General features: G+C 37.2%; 1 protein-coding gene across 1 annotated transcript; it reads left to right on the forward strand.

Moving 5' to 3' along the window:
- The first annotated feature begins 1,187 nt into the window (after positions 1 to 1,187).
- LOC146465955 (short-chain dehydrogenase/reductase family 9C member 7-like) lies at positions 1,188 to 26,088 on the forward strand. Its single transcript, XM_085128348.1, has 4 exons — positions 1,188 to 1,895; positions 4,680 to 4,862; positions 23,045 to 23,284; positions 24,010 to 26,088. The coding sequence occupies exons 1-4, from the start codon at positions 1,562 to 1,564 to the stop codon at positions 24,270 to 24,272; spliced, it is 1,020 nt and encodes a 339-aa protein (XP_084984474.1). The 5' UTR covers positions 1,188 to 1,561; the 3' UTR covers positions 24,273 to 26,088.
- Positions 26,089 to 27,712: the final 1,624 nt, after the last annotated feature.

The following is a 27,712-nucleotide window of genomic DNA, read 5'->3' on the forward strand; positions in this document are numbered from 1 at the left end:
CAGTACACAGACCTTAAAAGTTGTCGAATCATCGTGCAATACACAGGGGGTACTCTTACGTCTTCTGTGTTCCCAAATAGTTTTGTACCTTTTCAGAAGGCATTTGTGTAAGTTAATGCATAGTTTGATCTGTTCGGGTTCACTAGCTAAAAATGTAAGTTACAGAAATTTTAAGGGAACGAATTTTTATTCGCCGAATTAACTAGCTCAGTGTTTTTTGCCCAATTACGGAAAAAGCTACTAAGGCTATGAGAACAGAGGAAAAGGAAGTGACTTTTGATCGTAGCTAACTGGCATGTGACAAGAGCACTGAGGCGCTTTTTTCATGGACTGGACAGCGGGTAGCAAATCTAAAGACTGTAGCTCATTCCTGTGTTGCAAAATGACTTTTTCTCCTACAACAGGTGAATTTGTTTTTTGGGTTGCGTAATAGTGATATCAGTCCTGGCAGCAAAGCGAATGGATTGAAACTGAGTCGTCGCACTTTATTGAGCAAGTTTAGCGCGGGAAATACTGACTCGTAACTATCTTTATATTCACTACTGAAAAATTCACGAAAAGTTAAGAAACGAAAAGAGCATTTGAAAACTGACTTCCCCACAAAAAATCAGCTTTTAAATGAAGAATCTCTGTCGTTAAAGAATTAGGATAAAGTAATGAGACGTCAATAAAGAAAGACGACACTAACTGAATATTGTACGTAGGCAAGAGAAAACTCATTTTCTCTTGACGTAAACTGTGATATCGGCGCGCTAAACCCAACGTGATATTGTGTCAACACTTGAACGCTTGTCAATTACTTACTTCCGTTTGCGCATTTTATATGCAAACAAAACGAAAGAAAATACAGTAATGTCCTAGGTCATTCCATTTTAGCGGGGACCTGCGTGTGGCGGGGGAAAGGGAGGGGGAAGTGGGTAGAGGGCTTTCGGTACCCGGGTTACTTCTGAGCTCTTCCGAGGTTCTCACCTTCATTATTGTTCGGAGCGGCTCTCGTTCCCTTGCGCTTTTGTTAAATTTTTGATCACGTATCAAAACAGGTCACTCCGTACATGAATTACTAGGAGAACTCCTGCAATTGCGCAACATCATTTTCGGACTGACAATAATACAAGCGTTTTCAAATTGTTTCAAATATTGCGACATACATGACCACAGCTGTTGACATCACATTAGGTAAATAAAACAAATCAATCATTTAAAGACGTTTTTCAGCATTTTTTGAAGCTCTTAGTTGCTAGAGACGATGTAAATCCCGAAGGTTGAAAGTTTCTAAGAAGGGATTAAAAATGTAATCTTTTATAACAACGCAAAAGTCATTTCATCCGTTTATGCTGGCTGGATCGTGCAAGAAAATCCCGGAGATTTCTGGAATTTTCATCCGTTTTCCGTCGCTGCTTTTGACTTCTGCACACAACATGCAACAAGATTCTTCAAATTAAACCTTCTCCCCGCTATTCCCAGTAGGATATTGTTCACGCGTTTGTTAACACTCAACTAACGCTCAGCTTCTGCAACGTGAGAACAAAGAGCCAAAGCAGATTTCTCTTGTGCTTTCATCATGCTGTTTGTAATCACCGCGACGACTGCAGTTGTTTTAACCGCTCTTGTTATTCTGTCGTTGATATCTTGGAGAAAGAACCAGTACAGTTTACATATCAAAGGAAGGTACGTCCTGATTACCGGCTGCGACTTGGGCTTCGGTCGTGCAACAGCCATTCAACTGGACAAGATGGGAGCTTGTGTGTTGGCGACTTGTTTGACAAAAGAAGGAGAGCAGAGTTTGAAATCGGTGACGAGTGACAGACTGAAAACATTCCAGCTGGATGTGACAAACTCGAAGCAAATTGCAGTGGTTTTTGAGGAAGTGAAAGCACTTCTTGATGATAAAGCAGGTATTGAAACATCCAAATTCTTCCAAAAATCCCGCATGCGGTAGGTGTTGCCACGGTGTGGTGCATAGTTTCAATTTTGTCATATCGTAGTATTCAAGTTATTTATTGATATTTTATACTTGGTCTAGTAATAGTGCCCAATGGTTACATAGCATTGATTAAAAAAAACTTTAAACAATGAGATAAGAGTATAGATATTTAATAGAGATACGCTTTCCGGTTATTCGGATTACCCCGGGATATTGCATGATGTAGCGGAAATATCTATTTATAGTAATCGTCCTGCGTGATATCCTAAAGGTCTTCTTCAAACAAAGTGTCCGCTTCGACCTCTTCCGAACGGGCGCATGCTTGCAAAGCTCAGTGCGCCAGTTTTCTGCATAGGTTTAGATTTATGGAAGACAACAGAACTTGCTTGAGCTGATCTTGAGTTGTAATTTACGTTTCAGTTAGTCATTGCAGGCGCTTTTTTTTTTTTTTTTTTTTCATCCCCTGATGAAGTGTGCGCTAGTCACACGAAACGCGTAGGAGAAAATAAAAAAGTTTTACTACACAAGTAGTTCGCAGAAGTGCTGCTCACTGGATAACCCTTTTAAAAGTCCTGTGGTTCTCTTTCGAATTTAGAGCCAGGAACGTCGTCTTCGTCAGTTAAAACCGTAAAAGATCGAAGCGAACTGCTCGCCATTCACATGTTCTTCCCTACATCTCTTACAGAATTGGGCTTTGTTTGTCTGAGTCTCGACGGGGTGTAAAATCTCGTGACGTCATTAGTGCACAGCGCTATTGCCGGCGTATGCACGAGCAACAGCACTGCTCTATGCGGGATATCTATCCTGAACAGAGGGAGCATTTTTCTCGTGCGGTGCAAAGAAATGTGGAAAGTGGAGGAAGAGCGAATAAATCGAGCTCGCTATACTTCCTCTTTTATAGCCTATGTGTTAGGGGGTTGCTATCGCGTGTTCTCGTGAAGCGTGCGTAAGCCGATTGCCTAGTCGTTCGGAGAATCGAGACTAACTGCGTGCGTGGCCGCACGAGTACGAATTTCCTTTGGGACCCAGCAAAGCTCGCGAATAAATCCTGTCTTTGCCTTACGATTTTTGAGTTTCTACTCAAATTTTTAGTTGGTAATTGTGCATAACAACGCCAAGAAACCAGCTCTGCCGCACAAATTTGCATTTCTTTTCAGAACTGAATAGGGTCATTGCCAGATTTCATACATCCACATAGCCAGAAAGAGCACGTCGAACTTTACGACGTCCTCAAGTTTGGTGTTAATCAAGCGAATATTAGGCGAGATACAGCCATTCAAAAACTTAAAAAAATTACTAAGAAATGTATGGAACGCCGGACAAGTCCGGCGTTCCATACATTTCTTAGTAAACTTTGGAGTTTTTGAATGGCTGTATCTTTCCTAATATTAGCTTGATTAACACCAAACTTGAGGATGTTGTAAAGTTCGGTGTGCTCTTTCTGGCTATGTGGGTGTTGAGTCCCGTATCCCATAATACACAGACTCGTGCCCAGACCTCCACGTTATGAAATCAGGCAATAGAAAGTTGAATATTTAACGACGAAAAACTTTGAAACTAGAGAAGTACTGCTGGAAGAGGGAGACAAACATCACAACTGGTAAAGAAGTCTGTTTTAGCTTGTTCGGAAACACCAAGCACAGGCTACCATCCACGAGCAAATGGCTTCCTGACATGTCACAACCGATTTTGTCAGACAGAGCCTTGGCTAATGATTAATTCATTTATTTGATGCGCCTCTTGTTTTATCATGCAGAACAAGCGTTATTTATTTAATTTTTTTTTGCGTTTTACAGGCGAGCAGAGGCAAGCGCGAGGCGCGGGTCACGCCACTCCCGTCGCGCGTGACTCGCGCTTCGCGCCTCGCGCTTGCCTTCTCTCGCCTGTTACAGGCTATTCTCGTGCTCTCTTTTAAATCCAATAGAAAATCGATTTAAGTTAAAGGACTCGTTTTCACTAGCAATATAAGGATAAACACAAACATTAGAGCAGACTCTAGGCGGAAGCATAAAATAGCGCTTAACAGTATCCACCTAAGTTGCTTTTAGCCTCCCACGCAGCCGTTTTTAAGGGACTCGTATTACCTCCTCCCCACAAAAACGAGTCCCATAAAAACGACTGCGTGGGAGGCTAAGTTGCTTTTAGCAGATAAACAAACATGGTGTTCCAATTTTTTTTATTAATAAGCACGTTGCCTGGGAATGTTAGGCTACTGCGACATCATGGAAGCGCTTTTAACCAATTCCTCCAATTCCGAAAAAAATATTAGGCCGAAAACAATCACGATTATTGATTAAGTCTTGTACGGTGTTCCTTGAAGCGGGGTTTGCAAGAAAGGGACCAATACTTCCGAAGCTAGCAAGTGACAGCGTATTATTACCTAAGAGTCGACTCTCGATGCAACTTTGTTGCATTATATTATGCAGTGTTTCTCCCGGCGTTAACAGTTAACTTCAAAAACTCATTAATAATTCAAAGTCCCATTGACCTATCGAATGGTCGATAATACATCACGTGCAGTTGACACACGCTTTTCCAGGAATGTTTTTGAAGCCGTTTAAAAAATTCGCAGCACGTGTTTTATCGGGACTAAAACCTGATAAAACACTACTGCTCGATTTTTAAACATAACTTATTATACACGAACCAAATCGTTGCGAGGAAGCAATCGTGAAGCTTCTTCGTTGTCAGACAGGGCCCTGTTTTGTTTTCAATTGCATGCAGCTGTATTAATAATAGCCTCGTCATTTTTCAGGTCTGTGGGGACTGGTAAACAACGCTGGAGTTTTGACCATTGGTCCAGCCGAATGGGTACCGCTGGCCGATTACAAGAGAACGGCGGACGTCAATTTATGGGGCTTGATAGATGTGACCCAGACATTCTTAGCACTGGTAAAGAAAGCCAAAGGACGAGTTGTTCTTATTGGAAGCATAGCAGGTACTCACAAATGAAGCCACAGAACTGGCTGCCCAGCTCTTACTAATATATGATCTAGAAGGCAGTGGCCTACTTAAAGTACGAGAAATTTCTCTTCCCAGAGTACCGTTGATCAGATTTGCCGCTTGATTCTTGCCAATGTAGCCGAAATTCATTTATTAAGCACATCTGAACGTTCAATGAAAATTTTCGCTGTAAATTTTACTAAATAGCGCCAACGTCCATGCTTGTGATTTATCGTGCAGTATCAAGAGAACATGTTTTGTTATTTCGTGGCGAGTAGCCCAGAAAGGAGAGACCTGGGACATTTTTCAACCAATCTCAATTCTCCCCCCTTTCAGCATAAAAACCAAAAAAAATCAAGCAACAGCCAAAATTAACACCAGAAAGCAATTAAGTAGTATATAAAAATCAGAAAAAAATAAAAAATCCGACCACTTTTTCAAAAAAAAGTGTCCCAAATCAAGTCTCCCTTGATTTGCGTAAAAATTATGGTGAAACCAAAAAAACAAAAAAAATTCCAAAAAAATTCAAAAAAATTTTCAAATAAAATGGATTACTCACAACTTTCCTCAAAACAATTAACACAAATTTGTAAAGAACGACAGATAAAATATGCAGCAAAGATGAGAAAACAAGAGAAGATTGAAATTCTCTCACAGAATGATCAAGATCCTTCAAAAATAATCCACTCAGAAGCTAAAAAAAGAACAACAGATTACACTAATAACTATCGAGACAATGAAGAACAACGAGAAAAAGCAAGAGAATGTTCACGTCGTTGGAGAAAAAACAACCCTGAGAAAGCGAGAGAATATTGGCTTCAATGGATGGCGCACATTGAAAACGAAAAAATTCAACAAGAGAAAGAACTAGCAGAAAGCTGGAGAGAAAACAATCCTGAAAAAGACAAACAATATTGGGAAAAATGGATTGAACAAATTGAAAAAGAAATTCAAAGAGAACCAACAAATTATTGGGAAAAAAATCTCGGGAAAATTATGGGATAAAAAATTAAATGAAATTTTGATTTCCACAGAAATTCTCTGGAAATTATTCTCTTTTGAAATCATACTTAACATTTCCAATCTCAATTTTTCCATTTTTCACAGCATCAGCAATTCGGTTTGCTGATATTTGAAGTTTTTCCAATGCTTGTTTTCTTGTGTCAAATTCAAGTCTTTCATTTGGTGACTCAAAAACAAATTTTCTCAATTTTTTTTGTTTTGAAGGAAAACCAAAAGCTTTTCTGAGTTCATCGTTTGTGTATGCCATTTTGTTCTGAATTTTTTTTTTATTTGCCATTTTCAAAAGACTTGCATGAGTTGGATAAACTTTGATTTCATCACTTTTTGAAATAATTTGGTTCAAATAATCCAATGATGAACCATTGAAAAAAATTCCAAAAATATCTTTTCCACTCACTAAAATTTTTAATTCAATTTGTTCTTTTTCCATTTTATATATTTTTAAAAAAAATTTAAAAAAATAAAAAAAATTCAAAAAAAATTTTAAAAAAAAATTAAAAAAAAAAATATATAAAATGGACAGATTGAAAGTTCCAGAATTAAAAGCTGAAGCAAAAAGGCTTGGACTGAGAAGATTCAGTCGATTGAGAAAAGCAGAACTCGTTGATGCGATAAATCAAGCTCTTGAACGAGAACGTGAAAGAGCTCGAAACCTCTCACCCATTTTTGATGAACCAGTTCCAGAAATAAATTCACAAATTATCCAACCAACAAGGGCAGTGAAAAAAAATCAAGATCAAATTCAAAGAAGAAAAGTTGAAGAAAAAAATCGCCAAGAAATCAGAGAACTTGAGGAAATGCTTGGTTTGAGAAAACCAACAAGCCCTTCTCTTCCAAAAATCAAAATATCAACACCCGAAGAAATCGAGAAAGACAAAAAAATCTCAAAATTGAAAGAAATCAATAGAATAAGAGCAAAAATCACAGAAACAGCAACTGCATTGAGTGGTTTTGCAAGACAATTTCGAATTGAATCAGAAGGAAATTTTGATGAAAGTGAATTTATGCAATTTGTCAAACCAGATGTTTTGCGATTGATGAGAGAAAATCGACAAACAAGAATTAGACTCATTCTCAATTGCTATATGACAAGAACTGATTTGACCAACGGAAATATTATAACTGCTTATCCATATTTTCATTCTCAAACAATTGAAAATCATGAAGGGACGAATGAATCAGAAATCATTGACTCTATGATTGAAACAATCAAAGAAAGATTTCAAAATTTCACTAACAGAGGATCAAACTGGGTTCTTGAAAGAGTTCTGTCACTTGACGTTCAAATGACACAATACATCCCACTCAGAGGGAGATCATACATCCCACTGCCAAAAATTCTAGCAAACAAAAAAGCAATTATCAACATGAAAAATGATGATAATGAATGCTTCAAATGGTGTGTCACCAGAGCACTTTTTCCTGCAGATAAACATCCTGAAAGAATTGACAAAAATCTCAGGGAAAATTCAAAAAGACTCAATTGGAATGGACTGAAATTTCCAATTGATGTGAAACAAATAACACATTTTGAAAAATCAAATCAAAACATTTCAATCAATGTTTTTGGATTTCAAGAAGTTGTTTATCCTCTTAAAATATTCAAAGCTCCAGAAAGGCAACACCAAATCAATCTTCTTTTGATTGCAGATTGTGAAAAAAAGCATTATTGTCTCATCAAAGACATGAGCAAACTGTTGTCAAGTCAAATCACAAAACACAATGGATCAATTCATATTTGTTTAAGATGCTTGAATGCTTTTCAAACAAATGAAAAACTTGAAATTCACAAAGAGATTTGTCAAAGCAATGAATTCATCGAAATGCCAGAAGAGGGAACTTTTATCCAATTCGAAAATCACATTCGCTCACAAAAAATGCCATTTGTCATTTATGCTGATTTCGAGAGTCTTGTTGAATCAATCAGCGGATGTGAACCAAATCCAAAAAATTGTTTCACCAACCAGTTTCAAAAACACAAACCTTGTGGGTTTTGTTATCACATCAAATGCTCTTTTAACGAAAATCTTTCAAAAACTGTGACATATCGAATGAAAAGTGAAAACGCAGACATTTCTCAAATCTTTGTTGAAATGATTGAAGATGATATCACAAGGATTCAAAATATTCCACCAAAACCCTTGATTATGACACAAAATGACTGGAAAGATTTCAACGAATCAACAAAATGTTGGATTTGCCAAGAAGAATTTGAAGAAGACGAAAAAAAAGTCAGAGATCACTGTCACTTCACTGGGAAATTCCGAGGAGCAGCTCACAACTCAGGCAATCTAAAATACAGAAAGCCATGGTTTACTCCAGTGATTTTTCACAATCTTCAAAATTATGACGCTCATCTTTTCGTCAAGAATCTCGGAAAAACTGAAGGAGACATCAGATGTATTCCAAACAACGAGGAAAAATACATTTCATTCACAAAAAAAATTATTGTGGGAAGCTGGATTGACAAAGAAGGAAAAGAACATTTGATCCGACATGACATCAGATTCATTGATTCTTTCAAATTCATGGCATCTTCTCTTGATGCATTGGTCAAGAATCTGGAAAGAGACAAAAAGATTGAAACAAAAAAAAGTCTTTTGAGAGAAAAATTGAAAGAAAGAGGAAAAACCCTGGAAGAAGAAAAACTTTCTGAAGAAGAAAAAAAAGAACTGGGAGAAAAACTTGATCTTCTTTCAAAAAAAGGAGTTTATCCTTATGACTTCATGGACAACATCAACAAATTTCAAGAAACAAATCTTCCCCCAAAAGAAAAATTTTATTCAAAACTCAACGATGAACACATCACACAACAAGACTTTGAGCATGCTCAAAAAGTTTGGAAAACTTTCAAATGCAAAAACATGGGAGTTTATCACGATCTTTATCTCAAAACAGATGTCCTTCTCCTTGCTGATGTTTTTGAGGAATTCAGAAACGTTTGCCTTGAAAACTATGAACTTGATCCAGCATGGTATTTCACTTCTCCTGGACTTGCATGGGATGCATCTTTGAAGAAAACTGAAGTGAAACTTGAACTCCTCACAGACATTGACATGCTTCAAATGATTGAAAAAGGCACCAGAGGTGGTGTTTCAATGATTTCAAACAGATTTGGAAAAGCCAACAATAAGTATATGAAAGATTTCAACCCAAAAAAACCTTCAACATTTATCCCTTATCTTGATGCAAACAATCTTTATGGTTGGGCAATGTGTGAACCTCTTCCTGTAGGTGGATTTGAATGGGTTGACGAAAAAGAATTCAATGACTGGAGAAATTTTCCTTGCATTCTTGAAGTTGACCTTGATTACCCAAAAGAACTTCACGATCTCCACAATGATCTCCCACTTGCTCCTGAAAGAATCATTGTCAACAATGTTGAAAAACTCATTCCAACTCTCAACAAAAAAGAAAAATATGTGATTCATCACAGAAATCTGAAGCAATATCTCCAAATGGGACTCAAACTGAAAAAGATTCACAGAATCATCAAATTCAAAGAGGAAGCCTGGTTGAAACCTTACATTGAACTCAACACAAAACTAAGAGCAAACGGAAAGAATGATTTCGAAAAAGATTTTTTCAAACTCATGAACAATTCTGTTTTCGGAAAAACCATGGAAAACATCAGGAAAAGGGTGGACATCAAATTGGTTAACAACAGATTTTCAGCATTGCGATTCGCTGCAAAACCAAACTTTGAAAGTTGCACAATATTTGATGAAAATTTGATTGCAATTCACATGAAAAGAGTGAAACTTCTTTTTGACAAACCAATTTATTGTGGAATGTCGATTCTTGACATTTCAAAAACTCTCATCTTTGACTTTCATTATGATTACATCAAACCGAAATATCAAGAAAAAGCAAAACTCCTTTTCACAGACACTGATTCTCTTTGTTATGAAATGGAAACAGATGACTTTTTTCAGGATATTTCTGCTGATGTTAAAGAAAAGTTTGACACATCAAATTTCCCAAAAATACATCCTTCAAACATTCCAACTGGAATAAACAAAAAAGTCATTGGAATGATGAAAGATGAAGCTGGAGGAAAAATCATTGAAGAGTTTGTTGGACTCAGGTCAAAACTTTATTCAGTCAGAATGTATGAAGACAAAAAAGAAGAAAAAAAATGCAAAGGAATCAAAAAATCAGTCATCAAAAAAACAATCACGCATCAAGATTACAAAGATTGTCTCATTTCAGGAAAAAAACAAATGAGATCAATGAATATCATCAGATCATACAAACACGAAATTTTCACAGAAACAGTTAACAAGATTGCTCTTTCTGCAAATGATGACAAGAGAGTCATAAGAGAAGATGGAATCCACACGTTTGCAAAAGGACATTATAAAATAACAAAATGAATCCAGAAAACATTCCATTCAATGCTTTAATTGTTGGACCAACAAATTCAGGAAAAACAACTTTTCTTGTGAATCTTCTCAAAACAAAATTCAATCAAAAATTTGATTTCATTTTCCTCCTTTGTCCAACATTCGTCAACAACAAAACCTGGGATAATTTTGCTGAGAATGACAAAGATTTTTTCATTATCATCCCAGAACACCATCACATCAATGACTGGCTAAAAATAATCTCTTTTGCCTTTGAAGGAACAAACACATTGATCATTCTCGATGATTGCGCCTCATCAAAAGATGTGAAAAAAAGGACAAATGAACTTGTGAAACTCGCTTTTTCTGCAAGACATTCAGGAATCAGCGTTTGGGTTCTCACTCAACAAATGTCAAGCATAGCAAAACCTTTCAGAGAAAACATTGCTTCTTTGATTCTTTTTTTCACTCCATCAGCAAAAGACATGAAAACAGTCTTCGAAGAATTCGCAGGAGATTTGACAAAAGATGAAAAGGAAAAATATATGAAAGAGTTGAAAGAAGTCAAGTTTTCTCATCTTGATTTCTCCCTCAGGCATCCTTTTGAAATTTCTTTGAACTGAAAAAATTTTCATTTGATTTAAAATGGAAATCCAAGAACAAGAATCATTGAAAGAAGTCATGTCGCTTCTTGAAACTGAACCCCAACCAATTGAAACAGATCACAGAGAAAATCTTGCCATTTTGGCAGCAAGTGGCCAATGCAAGGAAATGATTGGAGTTGAACTCACACAAGATCAAATCAAAAGACTTTCCAAGAAAGATGTGGAAAAATATTTCAAGAGATACGAAGCTTCTTTGTCTTCAAAAACTTGCGCAGCTATTGTTGAAACATTTTTGCAAGCAAGTGCAAAAGCACTTTGTTTTTTCCTTCCTCTTGACCAAGAAAAGTTTTTGAGGGGATTGAAAAATGATTTCATTGTCAACAGAGAACTCAATTTGATTGCTGGAAGTCTTTATTTGAAATACGGAAAGTACATGGCTGCTGCGAGTGCAAGTCTTTTGGCAGCAAACAGTTTGAAACTTGAAGAACCTATGAAAGAACCTGTGAAAGAAATTGAAGAAGAACTTGATAAGAACCTATGAAAGAACCTGTGAAAGAAATTGAAGAAGAACTTGATAAGAACCTGTTAAATAAATTGAAAAATTCAAAAAAAATTCAAAAAAAATTTTTTTTTATTTTTAAATAAAATGGAAAGTCTTCAATCATTATCAGCCAGAGTTCTTGCAAAAAATAATTTTAACGAAAATTTTTTTCACAAAAAACTCATGTGCCACTGGGAAATCAGAAATGCAAAAAAACAAGAAATTTTCGATCAATTCAGTGTTTATGAAAATTTATGTTTGGAAATTGAAAAAATCCTTGATAAAACTTATGAAATTTCAGAAAAATATTATAGATTTATTAATTCAGCAACAAATGGACAATATGATGATTTGTTTTATGAAATTGAAGAAATTTTAGAACCAAATTATGAAAAAAATTATCAAGATCCTGATGAAATCAGAGAATTTTTAAATGAGTCAATTGAAATTCTTGAATGGATAATAGAAAACGAAAAATCGATTCAAAAAAAAGTTCAAGAAAAAAAATCTAAGGAAAAAAAAATTGAAGAAATAATTTTGAAATTTGATGAAGTTCACGATGATTATCAAGATTTTGATGAAGATGAAGATGGATACGACAAAAATATTGCAGCAAAAGAATCGATTGAAATTGAAGAAATTGAAATAATCAAAGATTCATTGGGTGATTATATTGGAAAAGATTATTTGGATGGAATTAAGATGATAAAAGAATTTTTGGAAAAAAAATTGTTTTTTATTTGAGTTTTTCAAAAAAATTTCATTTGGAAACCAAATGAAATTAATCTTCAAGATCAAAAAATGACTCAATCTCTTCATTCGTCAAATCATTCTTCAAAAATTCATTTACTTTGACTTGCTTTGCATAAAGGTTGAGAAGCACGCCGTTCTTTGAAAATGATGAAAAACACGCCAGAACACAACCACGCATTTTGATTTCTCTGTTTTCATTGAAACATTTGCTTTGATCCATTCTTTTGTTGAACTCATCAAAAAATGGAGTATTTTTGTTCATAGAAATGCCGATACCACCAAAACAAGTAACATTTTCTTTTCCTGCCAAACGATGGATCCGATCAAAAATCTCGTAATTGTCAGGTTTAAGAACAAGTTGCAGTCTTTGACCATATTTTGTGATGACAAAATCACCCCTGAGTTTTTGGATAAGATCTTTGCCATCGTATTGAATTTTTTCGAAATTGTTGCCTTTGTAACTTGATGGGATTAATTTGAATTTTTCAGATTCGAGAGACATATTTTATATAAAAATAAAAAAAAAATAAAAAAATAAAAAAAAATTAAAAATTATTTCATTATTATTTGCATTGATTTTAACAAAAGAAAAAGAGAAACGGAATAACCAAGAAACTTGTGAAAGAAAGGAGTTTTTTTCTCATTTTTAACAAGTTCTTTAACATCCTTCAAGATATCCTTTTTCAACCTCATCTCGTGTTTGAGTCTTTCACTGAAGACTTGCATGAGTCTTGTTTTTGTTTCACCCGTTTGGTTTCGGAAGAAATGAAATGTTGACTCATGATTTTCTTGAAGATTGTCTTTTTCAAGATATTGTCGATGTTTTTGTCTGTTTTCTTCTGATTCATTTTTGAAATATTCCAAAAGCACTACAAGTTCTTCTTTGTTTAATTTTTCCATTTTAAATGAAATGACAAGAAATTGAAAAATCATTTAAAATGGACACTCAAGAAGTTAAAGAACCTGAAAAAAACAAAGAACCTCAAACAAGTTCTGAAAAGAAAGAAAAACCTGATTCTGAACAAATCACAACAACAACAAAACAAACAGTTCCGAAAAATCCAGGAAGAATTGCAGCTGGAAAAAAACTTGCTGAACACAACAAAAAAGCACGTGAAGCAAAGAAAAAAGCAAAAGAAGTCACGAGAACAGACACTAAAAGAGTAGAACAAAAAGAAAACCCTCCAACTGAAAACGAAAGCGAGCAAAGCAGTTCATTTTCTCTCACTCAAGTGCTTTCGGTTGCCAGCATTGTTGTTTCACTTGCTGGATTGTATTACAAGAGGGAAGAATTGAAACATCTTTTCAAAAATAAAAGCAACGTGGGAAGAGAAAGGAGTGAAAAAGCACAAAAACAATTGATTGATCATATGGTAGAAGTTGAGAGGAAAAATATTGAAGTCCCACATAGTGGGACGCAGCAAGCTGCAACAAAAAAATCACCAAAATTAAAACAAATGGATTAATTTGTTTTTTGAAATAAAATGTCAGACAATAAACTCGTGAAAACAATGACTGATGCTGCAACAATCACTGGATTGGCTGCAGGATTTGGTTGGCTTGCAAAGAAAGTAATCAAAGAACCAATGACTTCTGATCCTTCCTCAAATCTCATGAATTATGTGAAATTCACTGTCATCATTGCTGCCTCATTAGCAACAAAAGATTATCTTGAAAAACAAAAAATATTGCCAAGTTAAAATGGCAAGCATCGCAATCATGATTGGAGGAGCAATAATCAATGCAACCGCCTTTGTTGGTGGATCATATCTCGCAAAATTTATTTCTGGAGATTCAGAATCAGCCTCACTTGAGGAAAAAAAGAGACACAACCTGGCAGTTGAAAAATATCAAAAAGAACTCGAAAAATACGAAGAAAATCGAGCAAAACTGAATGATTGGATTCAAACAAATGACAGAATCAAAGATGAAGCAAAACAAAATTTCACAAACACTGATTATGCTTTAAAACTTTATAACAAGGTTCATCAACAAAAAATTGATCATCTCAAAGAACCTCAATTTTCAGACTTTTACCAACCAAGCGAATCTCAAAAACAGGGAGAGTTGATCTTTGTTGGAACATCAGCTTTGGCTATTGGATTTGCAGCAAGTCATTTCCTTTAAAAATGTCAAACAAAAAATTGTCAAAAATTTATTATTCCCCAAAAGGATATTGGAAAGGCTTTCAAGCAGCGAATAAACTTTCTCAAGAAGCCAATGTTTCTGAAGATGAAGCAAAACTTTGGTTGATGAAACAAGCGATCTGGCAAATTTATCTTCCTGTTCCCAAAAACATCCAAAGACCAACATTTGATGTTGAATTTCCCAATGCAGTTCATCAAGCTGATCTTCTCTTTCTTCCTCACGATAAACTCCCAAGAGGGAGAAAGATTTTCAAATATGCCTTGACTGTTGTTGATGTTGCAAGCAGGTTCAAAGCTGCTGAACCTCTCACTTCAAAAGATTCTTCTGAAGTTTCAAAGGCTTTTCAGAAAATTTACAAAGGACCTTTGAAATGGCCAAAAATTCTTCAAGTTGATCCAGGAAGAGAATTCATGGGTGAAGTGACAAGGGAAATGTTGAAACATGAAACGAGAATCAGAAGAGGAAATCCAAATGTTCACCGTGATCAAGGAATTGTTGAGAGATTCAATCGAACTTTGGGTGAAAGACTTTTCAGTTTTCAATATTCCCAAGAAATGAACTTTAAATCTGGTGAAAGATCCACAGAATGGGTGAAAAGGCTTCCAGAAGTTGTGAAAGCATTGAACAATGAAACAACTCGACTTACAGGAAAGAAACCAATTGACGCAATCAGAGAAAAGGTGGTTGATTCAAAGAAACCAAATTATTCAAGACCTGTTGGAAAAAATGAAAAGAGACTCGATTCTTCAGTGAATGTGAGGTTTCTTTTTGCTCCTGGTGAACTTGAAGGAGGTCAAAGAAGAGCAACTGATCCGAATTGGTCTCTGAAAGTTTTTTCAATTGACAGAGCAATTGTGAATGAAAAAGAACCGGTTCTTTATTATTTGAAAGATGGTCCAAAAAGAGGATTCGTCAGAGAAGAGTTAATGATTGTTCCTCCTGGAACTGAATTGCCTCCGGTTTGAAAGCGAGCGGAGCGAGCATGAGCGGAGCGAAAAATTTCTTTTTGATTGATCAAAAAGAAATTAATATGCTACACTCTCAAGCTCTTTGTTCAAAATGCTGAATTGCGCATCAGCCAAGATGAAGATGTGGCATTTGACATTTCCTGAACCACTTGCTTTTCTTTTGATTGACAAATAAACTCCGTCTTTTGTGTTCACCAATCTCATTCCACTTCCATGAAGATCATTGTCTTTCATGCTCCTGAGATCGATGAACAATGCAAACTTGTCTCTAGCAAAGAATTCAGTTGCGTTCATTGAGGAGTTTTCCTTTCCAAATCTTCTGAAAACTTCATCAAACATGTCTCTCGTTTTCATTCCTTGACTGAAAATCTTGTTTGGAACTCCATTCACGTCAACTTTCACCTCTGTGATGTCAGGATTGAATGTTTTTTCTGAATCTCTTGCACCTGCAGTGTAAGGTTCGAAGAAAAGGAGGAGGATTCCCTTCATTGATCTTCTCGGAACATTGATTGACTCGTTGATAATTGAGTCTGTTCCCTTTGCAAATGTGATTGTTTTGTGATGAGTGACATGCTCAAACATGAAACGATCTCCGTTGAGAAGATTTGAATTGACTTCATCTGAAAGCTTTTTGCTTTGAATAACCTCATATTCAAGCTGAATGTTTGTCAATTCATATGCAAGTTTTGTTGCGTCAGATCCCTTCACAACACCGCTTGCAGGGGCAAGGGTCAATTCAAAAACCAGTTCATCAGACAAGGCTCTTGGATAAAAAACTCCGTGATCTTTCAAAATTGCGTGATCAAGTCTGATTCTGTATTTGCTTTTGAAGATATCATTGAGCTTGTTTTCCTTCACGACTGAAGAAGTTGGTTTGTCTCCAGCATTGGATCTGATTTTTGAGAGAGCCTCAGATTGAATTCCCTCACTCAACATGTTTTCTCGTTCGTGTTTTGTCAAAAAAAGATCTTCCCATAACTTGAAAAGATCCCAACCGTCTGTGTCAACGAGAATTTCTCCAGCAAACTTGATTTTCAATCTGGAAACCAACGCTCTTGAAACATTGTTTACCAGAAAATTATTTGCATGGCCACTCACAAGCAAATCAAAAATCAACGCGAGTGAATCTGGAACCAAGACTGTTCCCTCATGAAGCTTTGGAACTGGAATCCTGAGTGTTTCACCTGGGGAAGCTTTGTTTGGGTTGAATGTGACTCTGTGAACAGTTCTGTCTGCCTTGAGAGCGTTTGATGTTTTTTTCTCAAAATTCGGATTGATTTTTTCACTGACTTCCATTTTAATATATTATTTTTAAAATGGCAGAATACATTCCTTTAGAAGATCTTGATCCTGATGAAGAAGATAAAAATGAAGATAAAGATGATGATGATGATGAAGATTCTGATCAAGAAATAAACAATCCCAGTGAAAGTACTCCAAATACAACAATGAACAGAGATTATGGAAAAGAAGGAGCAAGACCAAAAACTGCAGAAACATCTTTCATTGAAGGTGAAACTCAAGGTCGACAAACGTGGGGAGAAGCGCAATCCCTCACAAAAGATGCATGGGATGATCTCAGTATATTATACCCAAATGCAGAAGATGATAAACTCGAAGCTTCGTTTTTCAAAGATAAGATAGAAGTCAGGATGAAAAAAAGTGGGAAAAAATTCTACCCATTAATGACCAAAGAGCAAACAACAGGAAAAGAAAGATTAAACCCACAATTGCCAAAAGAAATATTATCTGCTTTGGGAACTGATGCTGAATCTTTGATCGCTAAAGATAATTCTGAAATAAGAGAAAACCGGCAGAGACTGAGAGAAGCAGAAAAACAATTGAAAAAAGCAGAAAAGAATGCTGAAGAACTCCAAAAAAATGCTCAAGAAATCAGAGATTATAGAAACAAACTCGAAAAAACGCAAGCAAAAATTGATGCACTGGAAGAAGAACATGGTTCGAGTCTTGAAAATCAAACAGAATTGCAAAGACTGAAGCAAATGAAAAAGAATTTGCAAAAAGATTTTGAAAATGCAAAAAAAGAAAATGTGGATTTGCAGAAACAAGTGAAAGCGAAAGAAAAAGAACAAGCAAAGGTTGACAAACTCAAATCTGATCTTGCAAAAAAACAAAAAGAAAGAAACACTCTTGAAGAAAGGCTCAACACGACAAAAACCATTGATGAACTGAATGAAAGAGAGGCTGAACTAAAAAAACAAATTGAAAATGATAAAGTAATCCTAGAAGATGAAAACACTTCTTCCCAACTGAGAGCAGAAGTTGAGGCAAGAGTTGCAGAAAATGAAGAGGAGCTTGCCAGGCTGGGAACACAAATTGAAGAAATAGAAAGAGAAAGGCCTCTTCGAGAGAAAATCAAAAACATTTTCAAGAAATATGGATTCACAGCTTTTGCTGTTTTCCTTGCTGTTGGCACAACAATCGGTGTGATTGTGAATGCGCTCTCAAAAGGACTCAAATCTGTTGCCAAAGGAGTTGGAAATGCTTTGAAAGATCTTGGAAAAAAGCTTGGTCAACTTCTTCCTGGATTGATTGGTTCAATCGTCAGTTTCATCTTCAAAACTGCAGGACAAGTTGTTGGATTCCTTGGAAAAAACGCTTGGCTGTTGATTCTTGCTGTTGCAGTTTTCATGGTTGAAAAGATTCAAAAGAAAGCGAGCGGAGCGAGCGCGCGATAGCGAGTTAAAAATTGAGTTTAATCCATTGGATTGGACTCAACGAAAAATCCGATAAATGGCAAATGCTCCGAGTGATGCTGCAATGATGACGCCAGATTTGAAAGTTTCGTGTTGACTTGATTCTTCTTTTTCTTGGTTTTCACTCGCTTCCTGAAGTTGTTTTGTGACTTGTTGTGAATCCAAAGACGGTGGTTTTGTATTTTTGTTTTCATTTTCTGGATTTGAAGAATGCGAAGTTGATCTGTTGTTTTTTGATTGTCCTCCATCCATATTCCTGGCTCCAACTTTTTTTAAGTCAACATTGACATCAGAGTTGACTCCGAGTTTCATGTTTCCAGTTGCTTTTTTCAGATTGTTGTTGTATCCAACTGTGCTTTGAGTGTTAATGACAAAATTTGAAGGCATCAACCATGTTCCTGGTGAGATGGCAAGATCAAGCCTGACTTTTGCCTCATCAATCGCAAGCTGATATCTACTGATGCTTTTTGACAAGTCAGGCTGTCTGATTGCATCTTCCATGAGGACGAGAAATTCTCTTTGAGCTTCCTTTGCGCCTCCAAATTCACCAAGGATTGATGATCTAACGTTGACTTGTGCTCCAAGAATGCAATAAACGAATGCTTCAATTGATTGATTGATTCTTGCCATTCCTGCTTGAGAAAGTCCATTGAGAGGTCCGTTTGACATGAAAAATTCGAATTGTTTGTCAGCTCCTTGATCGTTTCTGATGAAATCAATTCTGTTTCCTTTTGCGTCAGTTCCGCCTTCATCGGAGAATCTTTGACTTGATGGGTTTTGAAGGGTTGCTGGAGGATAAGTCCAATGCTTTTGTGCAAAGTCTCCTTCTCCTGGATAAAAGATGTTCACATATCCAAGTCCAAAATTTTGACCGAAAGTGAATCTGAAATCTGCGTTTGGTGAAATTTGAAATTCAGCACAGATTCTCTTGTATGAAGGAATGTCGTATTTGTTTTCAGTTTGACTGAATGTGGGATCACCTGGGAGAGCAGATTCACTTTGAATTCCTCCCATTTCGAAGAGAATCCTTCTTGTTGTGAAATAAATGTGGAAAAGAAGAAAGGACTTGATTTGAGGTGGGAGTGAATTGACGAGATGTCTTGAGATTCCAGAAGCTGTTGTTGCGCACCAAAAGGCAAAGTTGAGTTGTTGCGGCCAATGGTCCATGTTTGGTTGATTCAGCCATTTTCTTGATTCTTTTGCTGTTTTGTGGGTGATCTTTGTTTTCGCGAAAATTTCTCGGAATTTTGTTGTGAAGCTTTCGTTGGGTTTTACAAAAATTTTGATTGGTTGGTTAAGGATTTCCCCAAAAGATTCGGGGATTTTGTCTGAAAATGGAACAGCTGGAACTGGATTTGAAGGATTTGAATTGAGAATTAGCTCGATTGGAAAGCCTCCAAATCCAAGAGCTTTCTTCATTTCAACAGACCAATCTTTGGGGTTGGGTGAAACAATTTGCCAATGTTGACCGGGAACAATAACCAAATTTATTTGAGCTGTTGCGTGTGTTTTGTCGGTCATATCCACTTGTGCAACGAATTTGCTGAGGTCAGCGTTGGGAAATTTGGCTTTGAAGTTTCGCCACGCTTTTTCTTCTGCTTGTTCGGAAAGTCTTTTTGCTTCTTTTGGGTGGGAATCTATCCATTTTAACAAGTTTTCCATTTTTTATGTTTTGAAAATAAAATGGTTGTTTTGACTGTTTTGACAAATTCAAATGATCACACGGTTTACTTTGATGAACCAATTGAAAAATTTGGGTTCATCAGGTTGATCAGTTGCTCTTTTTATAATTCTTGGTACAATTTGAAAGAAAGAGGAGAAATCGGTATATTTGATGACAAAAATGTTGGTTCTGTTAAAAGGATTTACCCCGGAAATTACTCTCTTGACACACTGGGAAAAAAGATGAAGGAAATATTTGATAAAGAAGGCATAAAAGTAAAACTTAACGATCATGAAAAAGGTTCAATTGCCATTGAAAATCCTCTTGGCAGGAAAATTATTTTCGACCGTGACCTGTCTTATCTTTTTGACTTGATTGATAGCAGTCAGGACAAGAATTTCGAAAAAAACAACATACCAAAAGCTCAGAGACGGTACACATTAAAAAAAGGAGATACTGCCATCAATCGTTTGGTTTCATTTAACAACCTCTTTATCAAGTGCGATCTCGTGGATAAAATGGAAAATGTTTTCAATGAAAAACCTTCAAATGTTTTGGCGTGTTTTGACATCAAAGGAAGTCCTTTCGAAAGAGTTGAATATTCATCAAAACATAGCCCGTTTCGGAAAATAGCAGGTGGGAAAAAAATAATCGATTCTTTGCGAATCACAGTGACGGAAGAAACTGGTGAGGTCATCGATTTTAATGGGCTTCCGTTGAGATTTGAATTTGAAATTATTTGAGATCTTTTAATAAAATATGAGTGAACAAAATATTATTCCAAGTGCGCCACAACTTTATCCTTCTCTCGAAGCGAACGAAGTGAGCGAGCGAAGCGACGTTGCGCAATTCAGATTGAAAAAGATTTGTGATTGTCAAAAACAACTCGAAGGCGAAATTTCTCATTACAAACGAGTCAGCAAGAAGTACAAGAGAGCAAAATCAATCGCTTCGAAAATAACATCAGTTTCAGTTTTTTTGACAACCGTGTTGGCATCAAGCAGTGTTGGAACTTCATTGAGTGGAATCGGGATTGCTGTTGGAGTTCCTTTGAGTTTGACTGCATTGATCACGACTCTCATATCATCGGCTTCAATGGCTGGGAGTCAAAATTGCGAGAATAAAGTGCGAAAACATGAAAAGACTATTTCTCTCGCTGAATCGTCGCATTTGTCAGTGAGTCGTTTGATTTCGAAAGCTTTGAAGGATGGATTCATTTCTGATGGCGAGTTTGACTCGATTTTGCGAGAGATTGAAAAATATTTTTCGATGAAAGAGCGTCTTCGAAATAAACAAAGAAAGGATTCGACAGTCGAAAGCGAACCGATGAAGGCAGTTGATATTGATGCCTTGAAAGAGGAGATTAAAAAAAAATATCAAAAAAAACTCGGATCCCTTCTCGACGTAGCGAGTTAAGAGTTGAATTTGAGAAGAGATCGGGTGGTTTTTCGTTGTTTGTTTTGCGGGAAAAAAATTAAAAGCGATTAATTTACATATCCAAAGAAGATATGTAAATTTTAGTTTGGTGAAAAATAAACATCACAAGCGTATGAAATAAAAATCATTTTATTTAGTTTTAAAGACATTTTTTTTCTTGGCAACGGCGGACATTTATGGCCGCTGTTTCTAAGGCATTGTTTTCTTGGCAACGGCGGACATTTATGGCCACTGTTTCTAAGGCATTGTTTTCTTGACAACGGCGGACATTTATGGCCGCTGTTTCTAAGGCATTGTTTTCTTGACAACGGCGGACATTTATGGCCGCTGTTTCTAAGGCATCGTTTTCTTGGCAACGGCGGACATTTATGGCCGCTGTTTCTAAGGCATCGTTTTCTTGGCAACGATAAAAAAAGTTTCAAGTTGTTTGTGACCAAAAGGTTTTAAACTCAGGAATCTCAAGAACTTTGAGAATATTTGATAGGTTGTTGCACATCTCTGTTGTTGTTAAATCAAGTTTTTTCAAGCGTGGAAATGGTTGTAAAGCCTTTGCCAAAGCTCTAAGTCTTCTTGCATGACGAACAGAAATGTCTGTGTTATTTGTAATCCACTTATCGAAAGTTCCAGTCACGCGCTTGATAATTTTTTCCCTTTGATAAATTTGTGATCCACTTTCCAAGAGAAGACCAAGATTGATGTCCGCAACAAGAGCTTGATTTTTTTTATGTTTACCGAAGAGTATGTGTTTTTCTATTTGAAGTGAAATTTCTTCCCAACTTTGGTAAACAGAAGAGTTAAAAGCAGGCTCTGCTTCTTGAAGTTGCTGATTTATGATTCTTGATTTCAGAAATTCATGCATTTCTTCCACAGTTTGTTGGTGTCTCCGACTTCTGTGCCCAAACAAGTTTCCAAGACTCGCTTTCGGTTTGCTTGGTTTGTTTTCTTTGAAGTAAACACTCGCCGCGATTTCATCTTCTTTTTGTCCTTTATCAAGACAGGTCTCAAGAAATGTTTTCATTTCATCGTGGTAGTTAATATATTCCTTCAGTATTGCTTCTTGTTCTTTAGAGATAGTTAAATTTGTTGCAACGCCAAGCAATTCAGTACCACAAGTGTCATCCCACAACATTTCCCCATCATCAGCCATTTAAAAATTGATGCGAAAATGCGTTGATTGCTCTTTTATAAAAGAAAAAGGAAGTCAATCCTGTCAAAGGATGACCAATCAAGTGGTTTTAACATGATGTAATCGAACAAACGTGATACTATTTTTCTTCGGTTAGGAAGTTTTTACTTTTGACTTCCTCTAAAGCTGACGTAATATTTCAATTCGCCACAAGAAAGGAAGTCTTAAGCGGTTTCCTCTTAAAATGTTGTGAAGCACGTTTACTTGATTTGGGACACTTTTTTTTGAAAAAGTGGTCGGATTTTTTATTTTTTTCTGATTTTTATATACTACTTAATTGCTTTCTGGTGTTAATTTTGGCTGTTGCTTGATTTTTTTTGGTTTTTATGCTGAAAGGGGGGAGAATTGAGATTGGTTGAAAAATGTCCCAGGTCTCTCCTTTCTGGGCTACTTGGCGTTATACACATTTTGCTATGAAATAAATCTCCTCGCCTGTTTGGAATACATCCCTGAGGCCGCGATCCTTTTGGTCAGGTAACCTAAAAGAGTGCACAGGCTCTAGGAATAGGATTGGTGGAGCCTTTTTACAGGCTGCACATGTCTTTTTGGTTCAGGCTGCTGGGGGTCCCTTTTTTGGTTTGTTGGTGTGAGCGTGCCTTTTGGTGTCCTTTTCTAACATGCAAGACGGTAGGCATCTAAATCAACTAAGGCCCAACTATCCCTTATCAATCTGCAAAACAAATAACCTATATTAAAAATAGATATCCCCTGATTTCCCATAGCTTTCAGTTGTTTTATTTACCATGTATTACCATGTAATACTAATTGCTTTATTTCATTGTCTACATAGGTGTTGTTTCGCCTCAAGCTTTCTCCCCATACTGCATCACCAAATATGGCGTGGAAGCATTTGCAGATTCACTGAGACGTGAAATGCGCCCGTTTGATGTGCAAGTCAGCGTTATTGAACCTGGGGCCAAGCGCACTCCGATACTGAACGAAGAGGTGTTGGCAACTCGCCTCAAAAAAATGTGGGACAACCTACCGCTGGAGAAACAAAAGGAGTATGGTGGAGAATACTTAAAAACTGGTAAGTAATGTTGACTGTACTGTGAGTTGAGGGCCATGGACCAAAATTAATCTACTTGGGAAAGGGATAACTCCAAGTCTTAGTATGGAAGATAGGGGCTTCTAGTCATGGGATTCTACACGTTGTACACATATGGGATAACAGATCACAAGTTACTTACTGATGAGTCTATAACGTATCTGCTGGGTTCTTCTTTCAGGCTCCCGATCTGTGGGTCGCCGTAATATGAAAGGGAAGTAGACTGCGAACAGTCTTATCTTGCTTCGCACTGAGATAATGAAACGAGTGGACAACGGTTTCTTGAATCTTTCCATTCTTCTCCTTAAGCGACTATTGAGGCTGAGTTGCGAGACATGAGGGTTTGCCGAGAAAAGATTCGAGGAGGTGAACAAAATCCATCTTCTCAGCCTTGTGTCCTCGTTACTCCCTCAGCTTCACAGTCGGAATGGAGAACGAAGGTTTCTTTGCATCGTCTCTAAACTTTTCAGCTAATACGTGTCTCTTCATTTGTACGTTTTGGTTTGTACGCTCTGGCAGAACCTCTATTAACTTTACCCACATTCCTTTAACTCTAATAACTTTATTTTTAGTAAAAAATTGCGCTCATAAACCCTCACCATTCCATTACAATCTGAAAGCTTGCGATAGACTACTTAGTCATTCATGTAAACGGTATAAATTTTCTGCAACAAGGTATATAACCTTATCTTTTCTAAAAATTTCAGCGACAAAAGGATTTCAGGACTGGTGTAAGTCTGGTTCTAGTCAAGTAAGTCACGTCATCGACGCTATCGTGAGCCCTCTGACGTCACAGTTTCCTAAGTCACGCTACGTTGTTGGGAGTGACGCGTGGAAGCTGAAATTGAGTGCCCACTTCCCTGAAGCACTGCAAGACCACCTCTTGAAAGATTTCCCGTTTAAGGTCGTTCGATCGCGTTATCAAGATGAGCCCGACGTCTCGTATATGAACGGCGGCTCAGCTTCTTAAGACATGCGCGAAATGATTGGAACATAAGGTGCTATTGTCGTTTTTTAATGGTCACAATCATTGCAATAGCCCTTTATTACGGTTGTTTTAAGATTTGATGTAGGCCAGCTAATACGGCTGGAAAGAGCTACTTAAAATTCTTAGAAAGACCAATTTTGAGAGTGTTGCCTTTTAAAATAGCGAAGATATAGTTTTGTAAATTCAGGAATTTTCAGAGACGTTTCTATGAAGATGGGCAAAACTTGCCCGTTTCCATACAAACGTCTGGGGTTTTTTTAATTTCGATAACGCAACAAGCAAAAAACAATACATTTTACAGTACAACATTTTCCCACTGATATTAAGGTGCTTGTTCCAACAATGTCAATTGTTTTGCGTTACCGGCCGCCTACATCCAAATTTTAAATAAGCGTGATAAAAGAGAGTGCAATGGCTAGATCCAAATATCTATCTCACTCTCAGTCATCACTGCAGTCAAGATCCAAGAAGCTAGCAGCACGTTAGGATGTTTTGTGAATACAAAGTTAAAAACATGCTGTTAATTTGTTGTTTATCATACGTTTCTCCAGTTGCGGAAAAAGTATTTTTGTAGTGAGCACGCTGTTTGCAATGTAACTCATTAGGAGGACTAAAAGCTGACACTGCGTAGAACTGAAAAACTTTGAGCTCTATCATGTCGTTGTTGCGTCAAGTTTTTCAGTTCGACGTAGTGTCAGCCTCGCTTATTTTTGCCTTTGTTTCTATTTTTGGCTTAGTCTCCCTCGCAGTCGTTCTGTGTTTTGTCACGCAACGCTCCTCCTCCTCAACGAGACACAGAACGGCTGCGAGTAAGACTAAGGGCGCTTTTTTTTATTCGCAATTCTGGAATGAGAATAGCCAGAATGTAAAATGCGCGCTTTTCTCTATTCCGCATTCGTATTCCGGAATGGCCAGAATTCCATTCCATCCATTCTGCTCCCAGGGGCAGAATGAACAGAATGTTGCGAATGAAAATCCAAGATGGCTGACGGCGAGATGAGCGCTGCGGATTCAAATACGTGAGAAAAAATTAGGTTAGACTTTTGGACACTATAAAACATTGCTTCTAATTTCATTGTACCAAAAGTACGGGGTTATTTTCAGTGATGTTTCGTACAAGAAAAGGGCAATTTGGCAAATGATTGCCGACGACATGAAGAAAAATGGCTACTCTCCGTCGGCGGCCATATTTGTTACGCAATCTTTACTCGTGCCAGGACCGCGCATCTCGACGGGCGTTTTTTTATTTAGACAATCCGAATTATCCCTAGCATTCCGTACCAACCATTCTTATTCCAGAATTGTGGATAAAAAAACGCGCCCTAATTTTTGACTGATTAGAGCTGTCAGTTAGATCCTATGTATACCAGCAGTATACCTTTGCCTCCAGTATAAAACTAAAACTAATTAGGTCCCGTTCAGACTTTATGCCCGGTTCCGGTTCTCGTTCACGGACAGTAGTGTGAGCATAGATATTTTTTGTGCCCGAACAAAAGTCACCGCAGCACCAGGTAGTACTCAGGCACCGGTTCTTTGAACGGCCACTGGTCTGAACAGGATTTTGTCAATTTCCGCGCTTCTTCCCCATGCCTCCCTGCGACATAGCTGGCAAGCAAAATGGCGGAGGGCTAAATGGACGAATCGAGGAAACGATTGCTCTTTGGGCACCAAGGAGACTGGACAACGTTCTTTTTAGTGGCTGGGTACATAATCTAAGTGGGCCTAAGGTTTTCCAAGATGCTCAAGTCTTTGTTAAAGCTAGCTATGCAATGCAAGAAGATAATATTTTATAATTTTACATTTTTTGACTGTTGACTTAAATTTTTTGTAACCCCTACCATGGATCCATGCCCCTACAAACATTGCCTGAAAGTTCAATATTGAAATTTAAAAAGTTTTACTGCCTTTTCGCATGACAAATTTGTTTCAGTTCTTGCCAAACCTGGAGAATGAATTGCCATATTTTTACCGTATAATGTTACTTTTCAAACTACAATGTTACATTTTGCTCTAGTTTTGGCACGTGATATGTATCATAGGTAGTATATATTATAGCGTCGTTATGGCAACAGCTGTTGGTTGAAAAACCAAGGAAAAGGATAATTCGATCATAAGTAGAAAAGGTGGTGTAATATGAACGAAATCGAAGCCTGCCGTCTGTGTGCAGCTGTATATAAAATTTTCTTCTTAAAACATCCGCTGTTAAATTTAGGCAAAACTGCGTAGCGCAGCTTAGGGACCGGACGAAACCAAGGTGCCAGCTCACCAGTGATCATATAATTAATAAATTCTGTAAAGCAGAACGCTTTTTTGCTGACAATAAAACGGAAGACACCCCATTGCAATGTGAACGGCCTGGGCTCTGATAGTTGCTGGTTATAAGTGACATATAACTTTTGAACTTAATAGGACTGGGGTGAAAAAAAGGAAAGAAAATAGGAAGAAACTGAATCAAAACAGGATTCAACGAATCTGGAAACAACATTACTTTTTTTATTACCAATTAGCTGATAATTGTTTTAGTACAAGTTAGGATTGATTGCGATAATCAACGTTTTGAGCAGCGCCTCTATTCTCTTAGAGATATTCGAGTAGGAGGTAAGATACTCGAGCGTACGAGAACGTCGGCTGCCATGAAACCCGAGGCGCGAGAAGAGAGAAAAGAAATGTGTGCCAGGCAGGCGAGTTTGGCACTCTGTTCTGTCTCTTCTTGAAGCTTGCTCGACAGTTACCGGGAGAAAAGAGGTGGTGAGGATCGGAGAAAGAACCGCCTTTTCCAACGAAACAAAACATTTGAAAACAATCACGAAATGAAGACGTGGATAAGTCCAGCTGAAAAAGTTGAAAAACCGAACACGTACACGACGTATACAGCGACGATCAAAAGAAGACCGCTGACCATGGGTCCGGCCGCCCCGTTGCACAGGTCAGAGGCACAGCAACTCACTTCACACTTGATATAAGAAAGGTTGCACTGTGGGATGCTCGAAGCTGAACAGGTTGCCGCGCAACCTCTAACGTAAGCTTCGTCCTTCACGCCAGAGGTGGCGTACACTTTAGCTTTGACGCAATGAGTGGAACCCACGCACGTGTCCTTGATTCGCTTATCATCACAGTCTCCCCAAGAGTATGTGCTCAGGCACTGGTAACATTCAAGGGAAATGACTGCAAAAGAGACATCAGAGTTGCACGTGAGCCTTATGATATAAAGTAAATGTAGACTAAGAAAGCAGAATAACTTTTGAACCGTTTTGGTCTGAAAAAAAAAAAAAAACAGTTCTATAAACTTTGATCAGTTTCGTTTGCTACTCAAGAATAGTGTAAGGTCGGTATACATAGGTTTTTAAACTGTTTAAAGTAGAATTACGTACCTCGTAATATACCCTTGTTATAAAAATTAACGATGCATGTTATTAAGACGA

Source organism: Pavona decussata, unplaced genomic scaffold, assembly GCF_977016875.1.
Source record: "Pavona decussata unplaced genomic scaffold, jaPavDecu1.1 SCAFFOLD_155, whole genome shotgun sequence".
Classification (NCBI taxonomy): domain Eukaryota; kingdom Metazoa; phylum Cnidaria; class Anthozoa; order Scleractinia; family Agariciidae; genus Pavona; species Pavona decussata.